General features: G+C 42.2%; 1 protein-coding gene across 3 annotated transcripts in view; it reads left to right on the forward strand.

The window, feature by feature from the left end:
• Window positions 1-18,421, forward strand: part of DGCR8 (DGCR8 microprocessor complex subunit) — a 53,814-nt gene that overhangs the window by 13,852 nt on the left and 21,541 nt on the right. For all 3 annotated transcript variants that reach the window (XM_075012402.1, XM_075012404.1, XM_075012403.1), the window contains 4 exons: window positions 752-894; window positions 4,138-4,420; window positions 7,367-7,564; window positions 15,192-15,293. In XM_075012402.1, the coding sequence (XP_074868503.1) occupies window positions 752-894; window positions 4,138-4,420; window positions 7,367-7,564; window positions 15,192-15,293 (726 nt within the window). The remainder of the gene's footprint in view (window positions 1-751; window positions 895-4,137; window positions 4,421-7,366; window positions 7,565-15,191; window positions 15,294-18,421) is intronic.

Genomic DNA, 18,421 nt, shown 5'->3' on the forward strand with positions numbered 1-18,421 from the left:
CACAGGAGGAGCTGCCATCACCACTCACATCATGCATTTGTCTCACTAAGTGATGGGATGCATGCATGGAGTGGGCAGAGGGCGCCCCACGTGTGCGGCTCTAAGGAGCCGCATTTTGCCACACTGCAGCGTCCAGTTCACCATATCTGGCGAACGGAAAGCGCATTAGACAACTGTGGCTGTAGCTGATGCTGGCTGCTTGGGACAAAAGCTTCAGAGGCTTAAGGGTTTCCTGAATATTCTCATTCTCTCTCTCTCTTTTTATTTCTCTCTCTGAGCGTGCGAGCAGAACTCTTCAATGAAAAATAAAATCTCTTAAGAGAATATTCCATAGTTTTCCACAAGGTATATCCATGTTTCTCTAGTGCTTCATTGGATTCCATGCTGGCTTGTCACTATAGATCAGAGGGGAATAGCATGGAACTAATACATGTTCTAATTTTTTATTAGAAAAAGCTTAGTTATACAGTTGCTTTTTAAACAAATCTGGGGAAGTAATCCATAGATATGTCCAAATTCAGTAGTTTCTACACAAATTGCAGGTATATCTTATTCTTACTTTTTGGTTTTGTCTTAGATGTAAACAAAATGGACTAATATCCATGGGTTGGGGGCTCAGTACCTGTAGCATTTCTAAGTTTTGTAATGAGGTTTTGGGTAGAAGGATGTACTCGGGTCAAATTTTTTTAACAAATCAGATTATTTCCAAAAATTGTGAACACTGCACAAGTTTCTTTTTCCTCTCATAAAGGTCGTGGCCGTCCTCCTACAGAACCATTGCCTGATGGATGGATCATGACATTCCATAACTCAGGCATTCCTGTTTATCTGCACAGAGAATCCAGAGTTGTTACCTGGTCCAGACCTTATTTCTTGGGAACAGGAAGCATAAGGGTAGGAGTCTGAGCTGCTAATTATAATTTTAATATTTGAGTTAACTAAAAGTATTAGGTATCTGTTCATATATTTTTTTTTAATTGGTCATGAGTTTTGGAATTTTGCTTTGGGGAAACCTTTAGATTGTTTTTCAAGGAATATGACCAGATAGGGAAGCTTGTTTTTTTCAAACAGTTTTACCTGTGTTCTAAACACTTTATTTTAAATGTAACTTTTTCTTCTTCAAGTGCTTGCTCATGTCCTTTCTTATAACTGTGTGTGCATGTCACGTGTATGATCATCAGAAAGTTTTCCAGTGGAACCCACCAGAACAGCTATGGACCCCCTTTATGGACAGCATATAGGCACCACTGCCAACCTGTCACGTGCTCAGTTCCTTCTTACCACCAGTGACAGCTGATTGGTCTCACTTGGCAAGCGCTAGCCTCATGCTGAATACCTTTTTGAAATACACAGGCCGAACCTTTGTAGTCTAGCACCTCTTTGTGCTGAAACAGAGAATTTGCTTCACCATGGTAGGTCAAGATTGTGTAGAAGCATTACCAATAATAGTACTTACTGGGCTCTTCGAAGACATATAAAGATAAATTAGAGCTAAAGAACTGCAAGAGAACACTGAGAGCGAGGACTGGTGAATGTAAACCAACTCAGACCTTGGGGAACTTGGGCACGCCCATTTTAAGTGGACATCTAGTTAAAATGTCGCACCATGGATATTGCTAGACCAGAAAGAGCCAGACTACAGAGGTTCAAGCTGTGGTTTCTTTTTTCACTACACTACTGTTTGGGCAATTAAAATGAAGTAAACAGTCTTACTTTCTGGTTCCCATGTTCTATCACAACATTGCAGAATTGTGTGTTAGAATACTGCAGAGGTATATCTAAATTGTAGGTATTCTTTCTATTTAGAGGGTTAAATTATAGTTTAAAATGGTTTATGCATGATTCCTAAGAGATGTGTGCTATCCATGATCTAAAGCAGTACCCCACAAATTACAAGAGGAGTCTGCAAAACCTGAGTTTTCCTTAGCACTACTAGCTTAAATTGAAACATTCACTGAATTACCTGAAAGCATGTTAAATTTTGTGGGTGGGTATGGGTGCGTGCATGTGCAAAATATATAATAATTATGATATAACAAAATTTGACTTTTCAGGCTAACTTTGTTTTCCTTTTTAAGTTCTATTCTGGAATGGATGCTGGGACACAACTATATTTTTTGTTTGTTTGTTTTTTTTTGTTTGTTTTTTTGTTTTTTTTTTTTTAACATCCATGGTGTGCTAAGAATGGATGAAGTATAGGATCCCAAGTGGAATTATGTAGTTGTACTGAAAGTTAAGAAAATTTCTTATCTGTTTTAGTTTGGAAGTATTACTATTGGGCCAACTTCTGTTGGATCACAGCTTCTTGCTCTCACCAACATAAATTTGTTCTGTAAGAACAAAGGAACAGCCATACTGGATCAGAGCAATGGTCCATCTAGCCTAATATCTGTCTTTTGACAGTGGCCAATGCCAAAGAATGAACAGAGCAGGTAATTGCAAGAGATTCATCACCCATTCCCAGCTTCTAGTAACAGAGGCTAGGGACACTTCACAGAATGCTTTTGCATCCCTGTCCATCTCGGTTAATAACCATTGATGGACTGGTCTTCCCTGAACTTATCCGGTTGGTTGGTTGTGTGTGTGTTTTTTTTTTTAAACTGTGATAATCATGGACTTCACAGCATCCTCTGACGAAGAGATCCACAGGTTGATTCTGCTTTGTGTGATGAAATACTTCTTTTTGTTTGTTTGTTTTTTAAAACCCTCTGTCTGTCATTTATTTGTTAACACCCAATTCTTGTGCTTGGAGGAGGAGTAAATAACACTTCCTTTTTTAAATTCTCCAAATCTCTACTGATTTTAAAGACTTCTGTTATATTCCTTCTTAGTATTCTCTTTTGTAGTTTGAAAAGTCCCTGTCCTATTTTTCTGTCCTCCAATTGAAGCTCTTCTTTACCCTTAATCATTTTTGTTGCCTTTTTGTTCCTTTTCCACTTCCAATATATCTCTTTTTGGGATGTGGCAACCTCCTCTGCACTCAGTATTCAAAATGTGGATGTAACATGAATTTATATTGAGTCAATATGGTATTTTCTATCTTATCATTCCCTTTAATGGTTCTAAACGTTTTTGACTGACTCTGGACATTGAGTGGATGTTTTTGGAGAGCTATCCTCAGTGACTCCATGATTTCTTTTGTGAGTGGTAACAGCTAATTTAAACCCATCATTTTATATGTTTAGTTGTGATCTTGTTTTCCAGTATGCATTACTTTGCATTTGTCAACACTGAATTTCAGGTAGTACTTCACCTTCTTAGTGTGTCTAATATTCCAGAACCAACTCAATCATAACATAGCCTACAACTGTTCTTGACTTGTCTTTCACTTAAACTCTTGTACTCTGGGTGAAGCATAGGTAACCTACAGGTCTCCTCCACTTCACTCTGTCTTGGGACAAAACTTCTAGCTGACCCCAGGAGTATCTCAGTTGTTGTTCTTCAGTCTCAGATCTTTTCCACGTTATCCACAGTCTTTGCAGGTTCCATTTGAGAGCTTGATGGACAATGCTTAATGATGGTTTTCTGGGACGTGGCCTAGCCATCCCCACTTTCTTCTTTTGATTTGAATGTCAGGTGGTTCTTGTCCCGCTTTGTTCCAAAGCTCCTAATTTGTGACCAAGTCTTGTCCTCTGATGTGAAGGATGTACCTTAGGCATCTCTTTATGAATGTCTTTAGCTTGTGATTTGAAGGCTTTTTGGTACGCCAGGTCTGTCATCCATACAATAGCGCTCTCGTCATATTTGTTGAAGATCTGCAATTTTGTCTTTGCAGATATTTATGAACTCCATATGGGGCGAAAAGTCATGAATGCAGCTGTTGCTTTCCCTATACTGGCATTCATCCTTGTCTGTTTTGTTTAGTATTGTGACCTTTCCTTCCATTCACTTTTGTTTCTCCTTTCCCTTAGTTATCCATTTTATTTTATTGTGCTTGCATTCTGCAAGAGCAGCAGGAGGGAGAGGGGCATTTAAAAAAGAAAATTTGACTTTAGAACTATAAGGGGAATTCAGGAGTTAGGACAGACATGCAGTATCACAACTACTTCTAATGCATCTTGAAACTGACTGGAATCTCTCTTTTTGGTAATTTCTTTGTCTTTCAATTTATACATTTTTGCATAATTGTACTTACAGAAACATGATCCTCCCTTGAGTAGCATTCCCTGTCTGCATTATAAGAAAATGAAGGACAATGAGGAAAGGGAACAAAACAATGACATAACCCCAAATGGGGAAGTATCGCCTATAAAGCACATAGACAAGTCTTCAGATCTGGACTGCCAAACAGAGGAGCCGGACTCCACTGCTGTTGATTCTGGGCCATTAGATGAGAGAGAGCCTTCAGGGGGTGATGCAGCACCAGGAGCCTTAGGACAAGTTAAGGCCAAAGTTGAAGTGTGTAAAGATGAATCTGTAGGTAAGTGCTGAAAACATTGCCTAATACATGTTAGGAGAGGGGCTTGGCAGTCAGGATTCCTAGATTTTTATTCCTGGTTCACTTCTTGAACTTGGGGAAGTCATCACATTTCTCTCTGCTTCAGTTCCTCATCTGCAAAGTGCGGGGAAGCATCCCTACTTCTGTTTGATCCTTCAGGGGTATAACTGTGGAGTATTTTTGAGGATTATTGAGGGTCAAAATGCCAGGGTATTTTACCTGTAGAAATTTGAGAATTATCAGGATATAGTTCTATAAGCTTGTATTCTGTGCATTTAGGGAGTCTTAAATCAGAGGAGTCTTAAATTACAGAATAAATAAAACCTACCACCACTTGGGTCTGTCTTTTGTTAACTATTATGCTAATATCTGTCAGACGAATTGTCTACACACATTTTCTGTACTGATTTAAGTAAACAGGTTGAAAACCAATATAGTTGAGGTCCAGCATTCTGCTAAACTGTACTGTAGCTTATTCATGGGCAGGGGTCTACAACTGAAATAGCAAAAAGAGCCATTTCTTCGAATTCAGTTACAAAACTAATACTTCAAGAGCCTCAGTATATGGGAGTACAAGACAGTCCTTAATAACGTCAAATCATACTTTTTATAACCCCAATTTTAAGAACAGCACGCACACATTGGTTTGTACCTGTTAGAAAATTGTTACCCCACATCCCCAGGCTTAACCCCTCTCAGCTCCAAACTGCTCCACATCCTGAGGTTTAAACTCTTTCAGACTCAAACCACCACCTCCCATCCCCAGGCTTAACCTGCTTCAGCCCCAGCCTCTACCCCACTGCCCCCAGGATTAAGTCGCCTCCATGTGTGCAGCTCCTCCATGGCCGCTGCATCACAGCTGCATGGCTCAGGTAGGGGCAGGCTTGGCTGACTCTCACCACAGCTCTCCTGCAGGCTTAGCACTTCCCCCATGTGCAGCCCAGTCAGCTCCCTGCCCTGCCAGCTTTCTCTTCCCTGGCTCCCTTCCCTGCCATGGGTTCCTTCTCTTGGGTTCTGGGGCGCAGCTGAGTGTTCATTCGCTCTGGAGACTTCTGCCGCTTACACAAACAAAACCTAAATTCAGTGAGTTTAACAGTGGGCAACTGAATTTAGTTTTTTTGTATAAAAGGTGGCAGAACTTGGAGCCACAAGTGGCCTTAGAGAGCTGTACGCAGCTCTGGAGCCGCAAGTTACTGACCCCCTGTTCATGGGTGTTGAAGGGAGTGAGCTATATCAGTACAATTACATCCCACTAGTGGTTTATACCACTAACAATTTGTTAACAAAAAAATTACACCCTTAATTGAAGGAGGTACAAAAACTCTGAAAACAGTTCTGAATCTCTTCCTTGTCAACTATCCAAACAAGGCTCTGTATGAACCCTGTCAGTGACCAATTAATGATTGGTTAATAATGTATATCACAGTTTTCCAGAAATGCTTTTGCGGTGTATAGGTTACCAGTGGTTCATGTTTGTCTTTAAATTTTAAGTTTACACTGGGGTGTAGAGTAGACGACTTGGCTATGTGTAAAGATGAAGTAGACTGACCATATAAGCCATTGTAGAAATGTAGATATTTCCAAATGAAAGCAATATGTGCTATCCTTCATATGTATTCCAGAAGTCTTGCCCCCCTCTAAAAGTTAAGTGGAATATTGATTGTTCACTATTAACAAAAGTCTAATTCATATTCTGACAGAGCAAGAAAGCAAGTGTATTTGGAATTCATCATTAGAAAACGCCCTGCTAGGACAGGGGTGGGCAATGTGTGACCTGTAGACACCCTGGCTGTCCCACTCCATGAGCTGCGCATGCACTGGAGTCCTGCACTTCCTTGCTCCTCTGCCTCCCTTCCAGCACTTTTGCCTGATTCGGACTCCATACCTGCTCCTTTCCTCCTGCCCGGAGCTGGAATGCTGTGAATTGGCTGACTCAACTCGGGCGGGGGGGAAGGAGGAGCATCAATCAGGCAATTTTGAACACTGCAAAAATACTTGGGTGAGGGGAAGGGAGGAGCAAGGAATCACAGAGCTTTGGTGTCCCAATTTGAGAGATGCATTATGGATGGGGGCACATGGGGAGCCTCTGAGGCTACGGGTGGCGCCCCAATGGGCTGCAGGCTCTTATGCCCTACTGAAGGGAAGGGAGGCCATTTATGCAGTTCACTCACCATTTGTGGTTGCCCATCACCATCCTAGGAGCTTTTCACCTCCTCTCTTTTTTAATGCATCTTGAGGGAATGGGAACTCTGTTTCCATTGATTGCCTCAGATACTGTTTCAGATGCACCAGGAGGGACTGTGCCTCAGGTAACCAGGTCTAAATTGTATCATGTTTATAGATTAAAATGATCACCTTGGATTCTGTCCAGCAGCTAATAAGCAGTCAGTGTGGATTATGGAGCACCTGAGTATTTAATGATTTCTTGCTGAATAAAGGGTTGGCTACAGCCTGCACTGGCCTCAGCTTCTAGGGTGTCTCATGTTATAGTCACGTGTATAGTGCAATACAGATGTTCTCCAGGTGACAAGAGCATGAATAAGTTGCAGCAGAGCCTCACTGAAGTAGCGTTTTGTTATTCAAGAAGCTGTAGTGAATGGACTGTCTACAATACTGATCTTCGGGGCACAGCTGCAGCGGTACTGCTGTAACTTCTCCATGTAGCCAGTCATGGTGTGTCTCCCACCAACACAGTGCAATCCACAGCAGCGCTTTGGTCAGAGAAGCTTATGTTCCATGCTGCTGTTTGCTGAGTGCAGATTTGCCTTCTCTTGCTGTCTGAAGGGCTTTGCTAACTGCTTATGAGTAAACAAGCCCAGAATGAGTGACAGTACAAGTGAAAATTTGCATTTAATTGATCTTGCCCTGGGGAGTCCATTTCTTGGGTGCGGAGGTATAGGAATAACTGAATTTGATTATTTTTCATAGATCTTGAGGATTTTAGACGCTACCTTGAAAAACGTTTTGATTTTGAACAAGTTACCGTAAAAAAATTCAGAACCTGGGCTGAGAGGCGACAGTTCAACCGTGAAATGAAGCGGAAGCAGGCAGAGTCTGAGCGGCCTATTTTGCCAGCCAATCAGAAACTCATTACCTTGTCTGTGCAAGATGCACCTACGAAGAAAGGTAAGATTCATTTAGCTGTTGATTTTTCTATATGGCCCTATGATTTGAGGAAGTACTGCAAGTTTATGGGCTTGGTTCTATTTTTGTACTTACTACAATCAAGGAAAAGGTGTTGTCAGAACACACATTTACTATAGAAAACATGGTGCAAGTACCCATTTTTGGTCACATATTACATTTGTGAATATTTAATGAAACGTCATCCTTACTACCTCTATTCTGAATCAGTGAATAACCGATTTTTTTTTAAGCAGGTTTAAAAAATCACGAGGTGCATGTGTTTGTAATTCATCCTTAAGATCTTAATCTTAGTCATTTTTATCTCAGTCTTTCGTTTTCCACTGCTCTGGGTTTGTAATGGTTTTATGCTCTTTGCTACAGTGATATTTGTTTTGTAATTTAAAATGGTCACACTGAGCAAAAAACTTTGAAGAAGAGTTCCTTGCTTATTTATATCAGTTCCAGTCAGATGTATGCACATTGCATGCATGACGGAAGATTTTTTTCCTTCTAACAGTATCCCTAGAGTAGGTCTGGGCAACCCCTGGAGTGGTGCCTTCATGGGACCCAATAGAGTATCCTGCTGATCTGAACTCTGCCTCTGCTGGCAGTGCCTTCTTACCACTGTGACAGCTAGTTGGAACTCACTGTTGCCTTGCCAAGCATGTGCTTTACTGTATCACTTTGTGTATATAGTTAGATTAGTAATAGTTTATAATTACCCTAAATAGTTTCTTCACAGGTTTCCTTGACGGGGGACCTCTCTCTCTCTCTTCCAACCCCCAGGCTTCCCTGCAGGGTATGCCTTGGTCCCTGGGCTTTAAGCAGTGTTCAACCTGTTCGTAGGTTTATGCTGAGGAGTGAGCTGCAAACTTTGTACTTGAAATGTCTGTGAGGATCACCTTAGGGAGCATTTGTAACATCTGAAGAGGTTTTCATCCCAGGACCATTAAAGACAGAGAACAGCACCTCTGAACTGTGCATATGAAGGCAGGCTTTGGCCTCAGAGTCCAGTGTGGTAGACCTGACTCCAAGAGCCACTTGCTCAGTGTGCAGTGCTCTCACGCCAAGAAAGGACTCCTCTACAGATCCTTAGCACCATCATGGCTTTGCATGCAGGTCCGAGCTATCTGTGGGGCACTGGTTGCACACACTGAAGCCCCACAAAAAGAATAAGGCCAAGAGAGGATGCTCTCTGAACAGATCTAAAGACTAGGTGGCCAGCAAGCAACCATTGGGCACTCAGCAGGGCTTCCACTTACTCCTGCCCCAAAAGGGGTCCATTTGAGTATGGATCTGCACTGCTTGCTGGCACACTGCCGTGATGATGTGCAACTACTTTCCAGGCCAGAAGCATTTGAGGTGGCAATCAGACCTCCTGATGTTTTACAGATCCCTCCTCCCTTTCAAGGCAGGAGAGGTCTTTGGACCTGGTTCCTAACCAGTATATTCTGTGGACAAGCCAACGGGGATGTTGGCAACAAGGGTGTCATCCCCAATGCCAGTGGCCCATGTTGGGCTGGTGCTGTGGTCCTCTAGTTGATGTTTCTCAGTTGCAGCAAGTGGCTCTGCTCCTCTGGGTATCACAGTCAGAGACTTCAGAGTCAGATGCAATCATTGTTCTCAGTTAGGAGCCCAAGATCCTGCTCCTGTTGCAACCAACAGCTCTAACCAGCACTATGGCTTGGCCAGTAACAGGTTCCTCAGTGGCTATTCTGGACACCCTGGGCACATCAGCAAAGCCAAAGACAGAGTCAGGGTTCCAGAGCACCATTGGTAGCCCTGGCATCCTTTGAACTGCCACATATGTCCTCCATGACAGGGATCCCAGTAAGTCATCCAGCTGCTATACTGACATAGGCGATCTTAGCACCAGTTGCAGCACTTGTAACAGGGATGAGGATTGCTGCACCATGCTTGGGACTGGTTACTACACTGATCATGATATTAACTGTGACGTTGGTGATCCTTGCTTTTGCAGGATCACAGGGGGTCTGAGGGCAGGGAGCAGGCTCCAGTTCTGGCCATCATCTTGTCCTCCTTGTCTCTGGATGAGGTGGTGGTTGGCTTCTCAATTACTCCAGCCTTAGGGGACAGTACGGTCCTAGAGCAGTTGCTGGTATGGGTGGCCCAGAACCTAAACCTCAGACTGGAGGAGACCAACTTGATGGTTGATATCGTTTCTCTTCTGGGGCCATTGTCTGTCTCACTGATGATTATTAAGACCAATAGTGATGCCACTAAATCCCTAGGCAGACCCTGCATTCTTTGCTGCCTACTGTGAAATGATATGATTGGGAATACTTTGTCTTCTCAAAGGGGTATAAACACTTTTTACATATGCACGCCTAGGTGGTAGTGGATATGACCAGCCAACATGAGCACCATACGCACACCTAGCTGAACTGCATGGTAGTGGATATGGCCAGCCAACACGAGCACAGACTCAAATACTCTTGAGCCATGCTGAAATCCCTGGGCTTCTACACCTCTGCCGTCCAACACAGGAGTTTTATACCCCAGTACCTGCCAAGGAATTCTCAACCTGAGGGCAAATAGGAGGATTAAGAACTTAAGGAAGAGACCTCATCCCGGTGCTGGTCAGACCAAACCTCCATCAGGTCAAAAATGGGCCTTTTGAAAGTGCACTGGCGGCAATGCACCAATGCAAAGATTGTGTCCATCCTGATTATCCCCCACGTACGCTTGTATTACATCGGACTTCTTGGTACTTCACTCTGTAGAAAAGAGTGCATATTCTTTCCATTTTCTCCACCCCCTCTTTTTTACTATCCTTCCCTTACTCCTCTTTGGAAATCCTTCGTATGAGCTGCTACTTATACAGGAGATGCACTCACTTTTCTTGCTAGGGGCAATACAAAGAGGTTCCTCAAGAGCAGAAGAGCAAGAGCTCTTCCTAGTATTTTCTAACACTGAAAGACAAAGGCAAGCTCAAGCCCATTCAATGCCTGCTAGGGCTCAACAAGTTCATGAAGAAATTCAAGTTCCACGTGGCCTTTCTGGTCTTCATCATCCCTTTCTTAGATACAGGGGACTGGCATGCTGCCGTCAACTTGAAAGATGTGTTCTTTCATATGACAATCGCACCTTCCCACAGGAAAGTACGTCATCTTTGCAATGGGCTACAACTATTTCCAGTTCAGAGTCCTTCCATTTGTCCTGTCCATTTCACCTCAAGTGTATGGCAGCCTAAGACCGTGTTTCTCTGCAGGTGTGAGTCACAGGTGTCCTTGTGCCTCTGACTGGCTGATCAAGAGCTACTGCAGGGTTCAGGTGCAGGCATAGCTCAGATCCATCACAACAACTGGGTCTTCTCTTGAAAGTGTGGAAGTCAACTTTATCCCCTATTCAGTGGATTGGGTTCATGGGGCACTACTGGACTCAACCCAGCCCACAGTGTACCTGCTGGAGATGAGGTTCTGGGCCTTGGTGATTTTTGGAGTTTCATGCAGTTTCCCACTACCTAACTAGAACGTAAGGTCCCATGTACGTTTGTAGTGCAGTATGCCAGATTCAGACTTTCACTACTCTAGCCATGGCTAGCCTCAGTTTATTGGGTAGTTCAGGATAGTCTGAATAGGGTTGCGACCCTGACTGTCTTCTATGGTGGCTTGACATACAGGTGGTTTGTACAGGGGTCCTCTTTGCCAGACCTCAGTCCTCTCTCTTGTTGGTTGTGGGTTCATCTGACTTGGGATGGGAAGCACATCTGGGAGACCTCAGGACACAGGGTCTCAAGCTAAGCTTGCTCACCACATCACTATCAGAGTTGAGAGCAAAATGCCTGGCATGTAAGACTTCATGAGCCCACTTAACAGGGAAAAGTGTATTAGTGGTGATGGACAACACCATAGCAATATTCTGTATCAACAAAGGGGGCTGCATGCTCCTCTACCCTGTGCCAGGAAGTCCTCAGCCTGTGAGACTTCTGTGTAGAACATTCAATACCCCAGGCAGGTCTGATGCTTGTAGGTGTAGATAGTAGAGCTGACAGCCACAGTGAGCCCTGGCCTTGTCTACACCCCACAGAAAGGCTAGGGCCTCTAATGGAAGGGGCTGGGGCCAAGGAGAGTCAGTTCCCACTGGCACTGCCCACCCTCCATCCTTCAGAGCCATGTGCAGCAGTGCTTGGGCAGCAGCTGGGAGTTCCCAGGCCCCTTTGAAACTCTGGGCCCTGGTGCAACTGCCCCTCTTGGGGGCCCACTACCCATCAGCAAGTCTGCGTGAATAGATTGGGTTAGCAGCCGGGACATTGTAAACATACCTGGTGAAAGCCTTGATAATGGAAAACTGGTTCACCATATGATACAGCAGGAAGTGGCAGCAGTTTTGCTCCTTCCAGAATCGCAGTTTAGGCTCCGTATTGGACGTATTCCTCCTTCCCTGAAGAGGCCATCTCCTATGTCCATTTCTGTTTATCCGTATTGTTCACAAGATGCTTCTCCAGACATGAAGAGATCAGATGATGTTGATGTGGATAGCTCTAGACTGGCCCCATCAACAGTGGTGTATATTGCTCCTGGCCATGTCCATAGAACCCCCATCACCTTGCCACTCGCCCAGATTTGATACCTCTCAGGATCATGGCCATCTTCAGCACCTGAACCTTGAACTGTTGTACTCATCGGGTGGAAGCTCCATGGTTAAGCCCAGTGGAATTTTCCAGGTTAGACAAGTCCTCCTAGCTTGAGCTGCCTAGCTTGGCAAGTAGAAGATATTTTCAATCTGGCGCAACATCATTTGTCCCCGTGCTCACCTCTATAGCAATAATACTGGACTGCCTTCACCATCTCAGGGCAGATCTTGCAGATGCTTTCCTGGTGTAGGACAAGCTGTTTTTACTTTTGGGCATTGGATTTACACCCATCAGGGAAACGAATGTGTTCATAGAATCACAGAACACTAGAACTGGAAGGGACATTTAGAGGACATTGAGTCCGGTCCCCTAGTCTCATGACAAGGACTGACAAGACCATCCCTGACAGATGTCTGTCTAACCTACTCTTAAATATCTCCAGTGATGGAGATTCCACAACCTCCCTAGGCAATTTATTTCAGTGTTTAACCTCCCTGACAGGATGTTTTCTTAATGTCCAAACTGATCCTCTCTTGCTGCAGTTTGAGCCCATTGCTGCTTGTCCTTATCCTCAAAGGCCTAGGAGAAGAATTTTTCTCCCTCCTCTTTGTAACTCTTAAGTACTCATAAACAGTTATGTCCCCTGTGTCTTCTCTTTTCTAAATTAAATGAGCCAAAAATCTTTCTTTCCCTATAGCTCATGTTCGCTAGACCATTAATTATTTTTGTTGCTCTTCTCTGGACCTTCTCCAATTTCTCCATGTCTTTCTTGAAATGTGATGCTCAGAACTGGACATGATACTTCAACTGAGGCTTAATCAGCACAGAGCAGAAGAATGACTTCTTGTGTCTTGCTCAAACACTCCTGTTAATGCAACCCAGAATCATGTTTGCTGCCTTTTTTGCAACAGCGTCACCGTGTTCACTCATATTTAGCCTGTGGTCCACTATGACCCCATAAATCCCTTTCTGCAGTAATCCTTGCAAGACACAGTAGCTTCCCATTCTGTATATGTGAAACTGATTATTCCTTCCTAAGTGGAGCATTTTGCATTTGTCCTTATAAAACATCATCCTGTTTACCTCAGACCATTCCTCCATTTTGCCCTGATCATTTTGAGTTATGACCCTATCCTCCAAAGCAGTTTCAGCCTCTCCCAGCTTGATATGTGCAAATTTACTTAGCATATTCTCTGTATGAATATCAAAATAATTGAAGATCTTGAACAGAACCAGTCCCAAAACAGACCCCATGTAGAACCCCACTTGTTATGCCCTTCCAGCATGATTGTGAGTTGTTAATAACTACCCTCTGAAAATGTTTATTCAGCCAGTTATGCACCCACCTTATAGTAGCCCCCTCTAAGTTGTATTTGCTCATTTTATTGATAAGGTCATACAAGAATGTATCATATGCCTTAAAGTCTAGGTATACCACATCCACCGCTTCTCCCTTATCCACAAGACCTGTTATCCTGTCAAAGAAAGCTATCAGATGGGTCTGGCATGATTTATTCTTTGCAAATCCATGCTGGCTATTACCTGTCACCTTATTTTCTTCTGGATGTTTGCAGATGTATTCCTTAATTACTTGCTCCATTATCTTTCCTGGCACAGAAGTTAAACAGACTGGTCTGTAATTCTCTTGGTTGTTCTTATTCCCCTTTTTATGGAGCGGCACTACATATGCCCATTTCAAGTCTTCTGGAATCTCCCTGGACTTCATACATAATCCATTTTATCTTACTATGGGAGGGTAACTTTTCTGTGGTTGGTCGAGTTGTTGAGTGTCTGATAGGAAAGAAAAAATCAAATCCCCCAACTACAAAATGGGGGATATATTTGTTTAGGTGGTGGTATTCCTGAAAAAAACCTGAGCATTATAGTGGATTGCAAACTGAATGAGTCATCAATGTGATGCAGCTGTTTTGGTTTTTTTTTTTTAATTTAAAAAAGGGCTAATACCATTGAGATGTATTAACAGAAGTGTTGTATAGAAGACACAAGAAGTAATTGTCCCATTTTACTATGTACTGGTGGTGGTCTCAGCTGGAGTACTGCGTTCATTTATGGGCAGAGAAATTTAAAAGCGCAGAGGAGAGCAACAGAAATAATAAAAGGTTTAGAAAACCTAATCTATGAGCAAAGCTTGACAAAACTACATGTTTAATCTTGAAAAGAGAAGATTAAGGCATCCATAAGTCTTCCAGTATATTAAGGACTGCTCTTACAAAGAGGAGAGTGAAGGCACGACAAGAAATAATGGGCTTAATCTGCAGCAGGGGAGATTAGGTTAGATGTTAGGGAAAAAAATACGAGCAATCCTGTGGCACCTTTTTGACTAATGGCTATATTGGAGCATAAGCTTTCGTGGGCAAAGACCCACTTTGTCAGATGCATCTTTGCCCACAAAAGCTTATGCTCCAATATATCTGTTAGTCTGTAAGGTGCCACAGGACATCTTGTCATTTTTGTGGCTACACACTAATACGACTACTCCTGATACAGGGGGGAAAAAAATTGAACTTTAAGGCTAGCTGAACTATGGAATAGGCTTCTCAAAGAGGTTGTGACATCCCCATAATTGAAAGTTTATAAAAACAAATTGGGCAAACACCTTTCAAGGATGGTGTAAGTTTACTTGGTCCTGCTACAGGACAGGGAACTGGACATGATGACTTCTCAAGTTCTCTCCCAGCCCTGCATTCCTATGGTTCTATGACTGGATAGTCGGGAAACCTCAGTGGCTGCGGAAAAGGGAGTATTTCATAGGCTCATTATTATAATGTATTTATCAATCTTCTCAAAATTTGTTCTGAGATTTTTTCTTAGTTATTGTTTTAAAATGGACTCTAGTATTTTAGTAAGATTTGAGTAATCTGCATTTTTCATAATTAGATTCATACATTTGACTAAATGATTGAGCAGGGCATTTTTAATCTCAGTAGCTTGTAGCTCTAGATTGTTTTGTTTTTGTAGACAGTTTTTCAAAGAACAGAAGTGACTTAAATGACATCTTTATTTTCCCAGAGTTTGTTATTAATCCCAATGGGAAGTCTGAAGTTTGCATACTGCATGAATATATGCAACGAGTCCTAAAGGTCCGCCCTGTTTACAATTTCTTTGAATGTGGTAAGTCTGCATGAACTCTTAACTTTAACACAATACTTTTTGTTTAGTGATACTTATTGTCGTGCTTGGATTTTGAAAAGCAGCAGGAAATGGAGGCTTTCCGATTAAGCGTCTTGAGGGTATACTTTGGGCCAAATTCTAGTTTTTACAAGAAAAGTAGCATAATCTTCTGCCTCCTTTTACCTCTTCCTTACCTGTGTGTATATGTGTGCGCTGCAGAAGCAGTGTTACTGTGTACCTCTGAGCTGGAAAAATACCTTCATCAGTTTTCCTCTGAGTAATTTATTAAGTTGACTTGCTGCTAAAAGGAAGCACCACTTAAATGTGGTAATCATAACTTAAAGTATGGCACCGTTAGTCATGAGAGTAGTGTTTATTTGACTCGTGGCACATAATACCCCAAAGATTTGAATTGCAGCCCGTTGAATAGCATGTCGTGGGCTATCATTGAAATGACTAGTCCTAAAAGAATGTTTTAAAAATACTCACATTATATCCAAAAGTAACAGAGAGGAAGCCGTGCTAGTCTATACACTATCAAAACAAAAAGCAGTCAAGTAGCACTTTAAAGACTAGCAAAATAGTTTATTAGGTGAGCTTTCGTGGAACAGACCCACTTCTTCAGACCATAGCCAGACCAGAACAGGCTCAATATTTAAGACACAGAGAACCAAAAACACTAAGCAAGGAGGACAAATCAGAAAAAGATAATCAAGGTGAGCAAATCAGAGAGTGGAGGGGTGGGGAAGGTCAAGAATTAGATTGAGCCAAGTATGCATCTAAATCTAATTCTTGACCTTCCCCACCCCTCCACTCTCTGATTTGCTCACCTTGATTATCTTTTTCTGATTTGTCCTCCTTGCTTAGTGTTTTTGGTTTTCTGTGCCTTAAATATTGAGTCTGTTCTGGTCTGGCTGTGGTCTGAAGAAGTGGGTCTGTCCCACGTAAGCTCACCTAATAAACGATTTTGCTAGTCTTTAAAGTGTTACTTGACTGCTTTTTGTTTTGATTATATCCAAAAGGGCCTTATACTGAAATTAATGTAGATGTTCTGATCAGGATATGCTTCTTAAGGTACATCTGTAAAGGGATAAAAGACTTGTGGAACTGTGTGGCTGGCCTGTGTGAACTCATTCAGGCTGTGGGCTGAAAAGTTGTTGATATTTGGGCTCCAGTCCTGAACATCCACAGAAGAATTTTTTTAGCCCACAACTTGAGCCCTGTGAGTCCAAATCAACTGACCCAAGCCAATTGTGGGTTTTTTTTATCCGTATGTTGACCTACCTTTAGGATTCTATGGTTTTACTTATAGATTATTTTACACACAACACACACTTTTGTTGAGGTAACCTTAGAAAGTAACTTCTAAATTTGAATTTTATTGCTCACCAAAGATAAATTGGCTGGAGCTGATCAAAGTTCAGATATCTTCATTACAGCTCTTGCTTTGGTTATTTATTTGATCAGTATCATTCTCGTTATTATGACATAAACAATGAGAAGTCCTGTGGCACCTTATAGGCTAATGAAAGTTTTGGAGCATAAGCTTTCATGGACAAAGACCCACTTTGGCAGATGCCTTGGAATGAAGATTCCAGAGGCAGGTCTAATTATACATGCTCTGGAAAAGAAGGGAGTTGCCAATCAAGAGGAAGGCCAGAGCTGACGAGGTCAATTCAGTCAGGGAGCATGTGGCCCTCTTTCAGCAGGTGATGTGTAGGTGTGAACACCGAGAGGAGAAACTGCTTTTGTAGTTGACCAGCCATTCCTAGTCTTTGTTCAATCCTTGATGGATGGTATCAAATTTGCAAGTGAATTGTAGCTCTGCGGTTTCTCTTTGGAGTCTGTTTTGAATTTTTGTTGTTGTTGCAGGATGGTACTTCTAAATCTGCTACCGAGTGTCAGGGAGATGGAAGTGTTCTCCTTTGCCCATGAAAGCTTGTGCTCCAAAAATTCTGTTAGTCTATAAGGTGCCACAGGACTTCTCGTTTTTACAGATACAGACTAACATGGCTAGCACTCTGATATTTGTCTTTATAGCATGTAATTTCTCCATTCATTTGGTAACATTGGAGTTTTATACATTAAAATTCGTCTCTGAAAATATGTGAATAGATACTGAAAATGGCCAGTGTTGTGTGGTAAATGGATCTATATTTAGAAGTCCTCAACAACTCAGATGGTTTCTGGAATTATACTTTTGTTATTTCCAGTATGGAGAGAGAAAAATAAAGTTGGTTACATAGAGATTAAAAAGTTTCTATCCAGCTAATAAGAACACAGTATGAAAATGAACTGTATGCTTCACAAAATAATAAAAGGAGTGGAATGAATTTTGTAGGTGGCTGGCTGAGTGAGTTCCCACAGCTTTGAAATAATTCCAATAGGGATTTTATTATATTGCATAACAATTGAAGGTATTGGAGTGCCAGGACCATTTTTGTATGGTCATCTTATTTTTAAATCTAAGTAAAAACATGAAAAAGAATCAGATTACTCTAAAATGATAGCCCATATAATAATGGCTCTAGGCTGACTCTTTAAACTTTGCTGTGTTTTATCTGCTCCAAGTTGGACGAAGATCCAGGGAACAACTATCCTCAGGATCCATCCTTAGAGATTAGGGGTTGGCGGGGGGGTGGGCAGTAAATGACTTAAATTACATTATATACGGCTACTTCTACACTGTGAGATAAATTTGAATTTAAGGCAGTTGGCTTGATATTACATCATATCTGTCTTCACTGTAAATACCATTAGCTTGATTTAGGGAGCACTGCTATTGATATAACATTGTCAAAACCAGCTGGATCTAACATCAAATGCAAATTTAAAAGTCGGAATGAAGGCCGATGTGGAAGCACCATGTCTTAAAATCAAATTCATTAGCCTCCATACGTGTCCTGTATGTATCCCACAATGCCCCACAGCTCCGCTCTGGTTGCTTCCAGCTCCGCTGCTCTCCAGGTGGGCAGGAGTTAGGTAATAAGAAGCCTGCAAACTTGAATTCAGCACCAGGAAGCCTGTGACTGTGGGGTCATGCTTGTATGAGAGGCTGAGAAAAGTCTTTCTTCCTTTGCTATCAGCGCATCTACCCGTTCAAAATAGCCCCAACACAGAGTTCATGG

The sequence above is a fragment of the Carettochelys insculpta genome, chromosome 18 (genome assembly GCF_033958435.1).
Source record: "Carettochelys insculpta isolate YL-2023 chromosome 18, ASM3395843v1, whole genome shotgun sequence".
Lineage (NCBI taxonomy): Eukaryota > Metazoa > Chordata > Testudines > Carettochelyidae > Carettochelys > Carettochelys insculpta.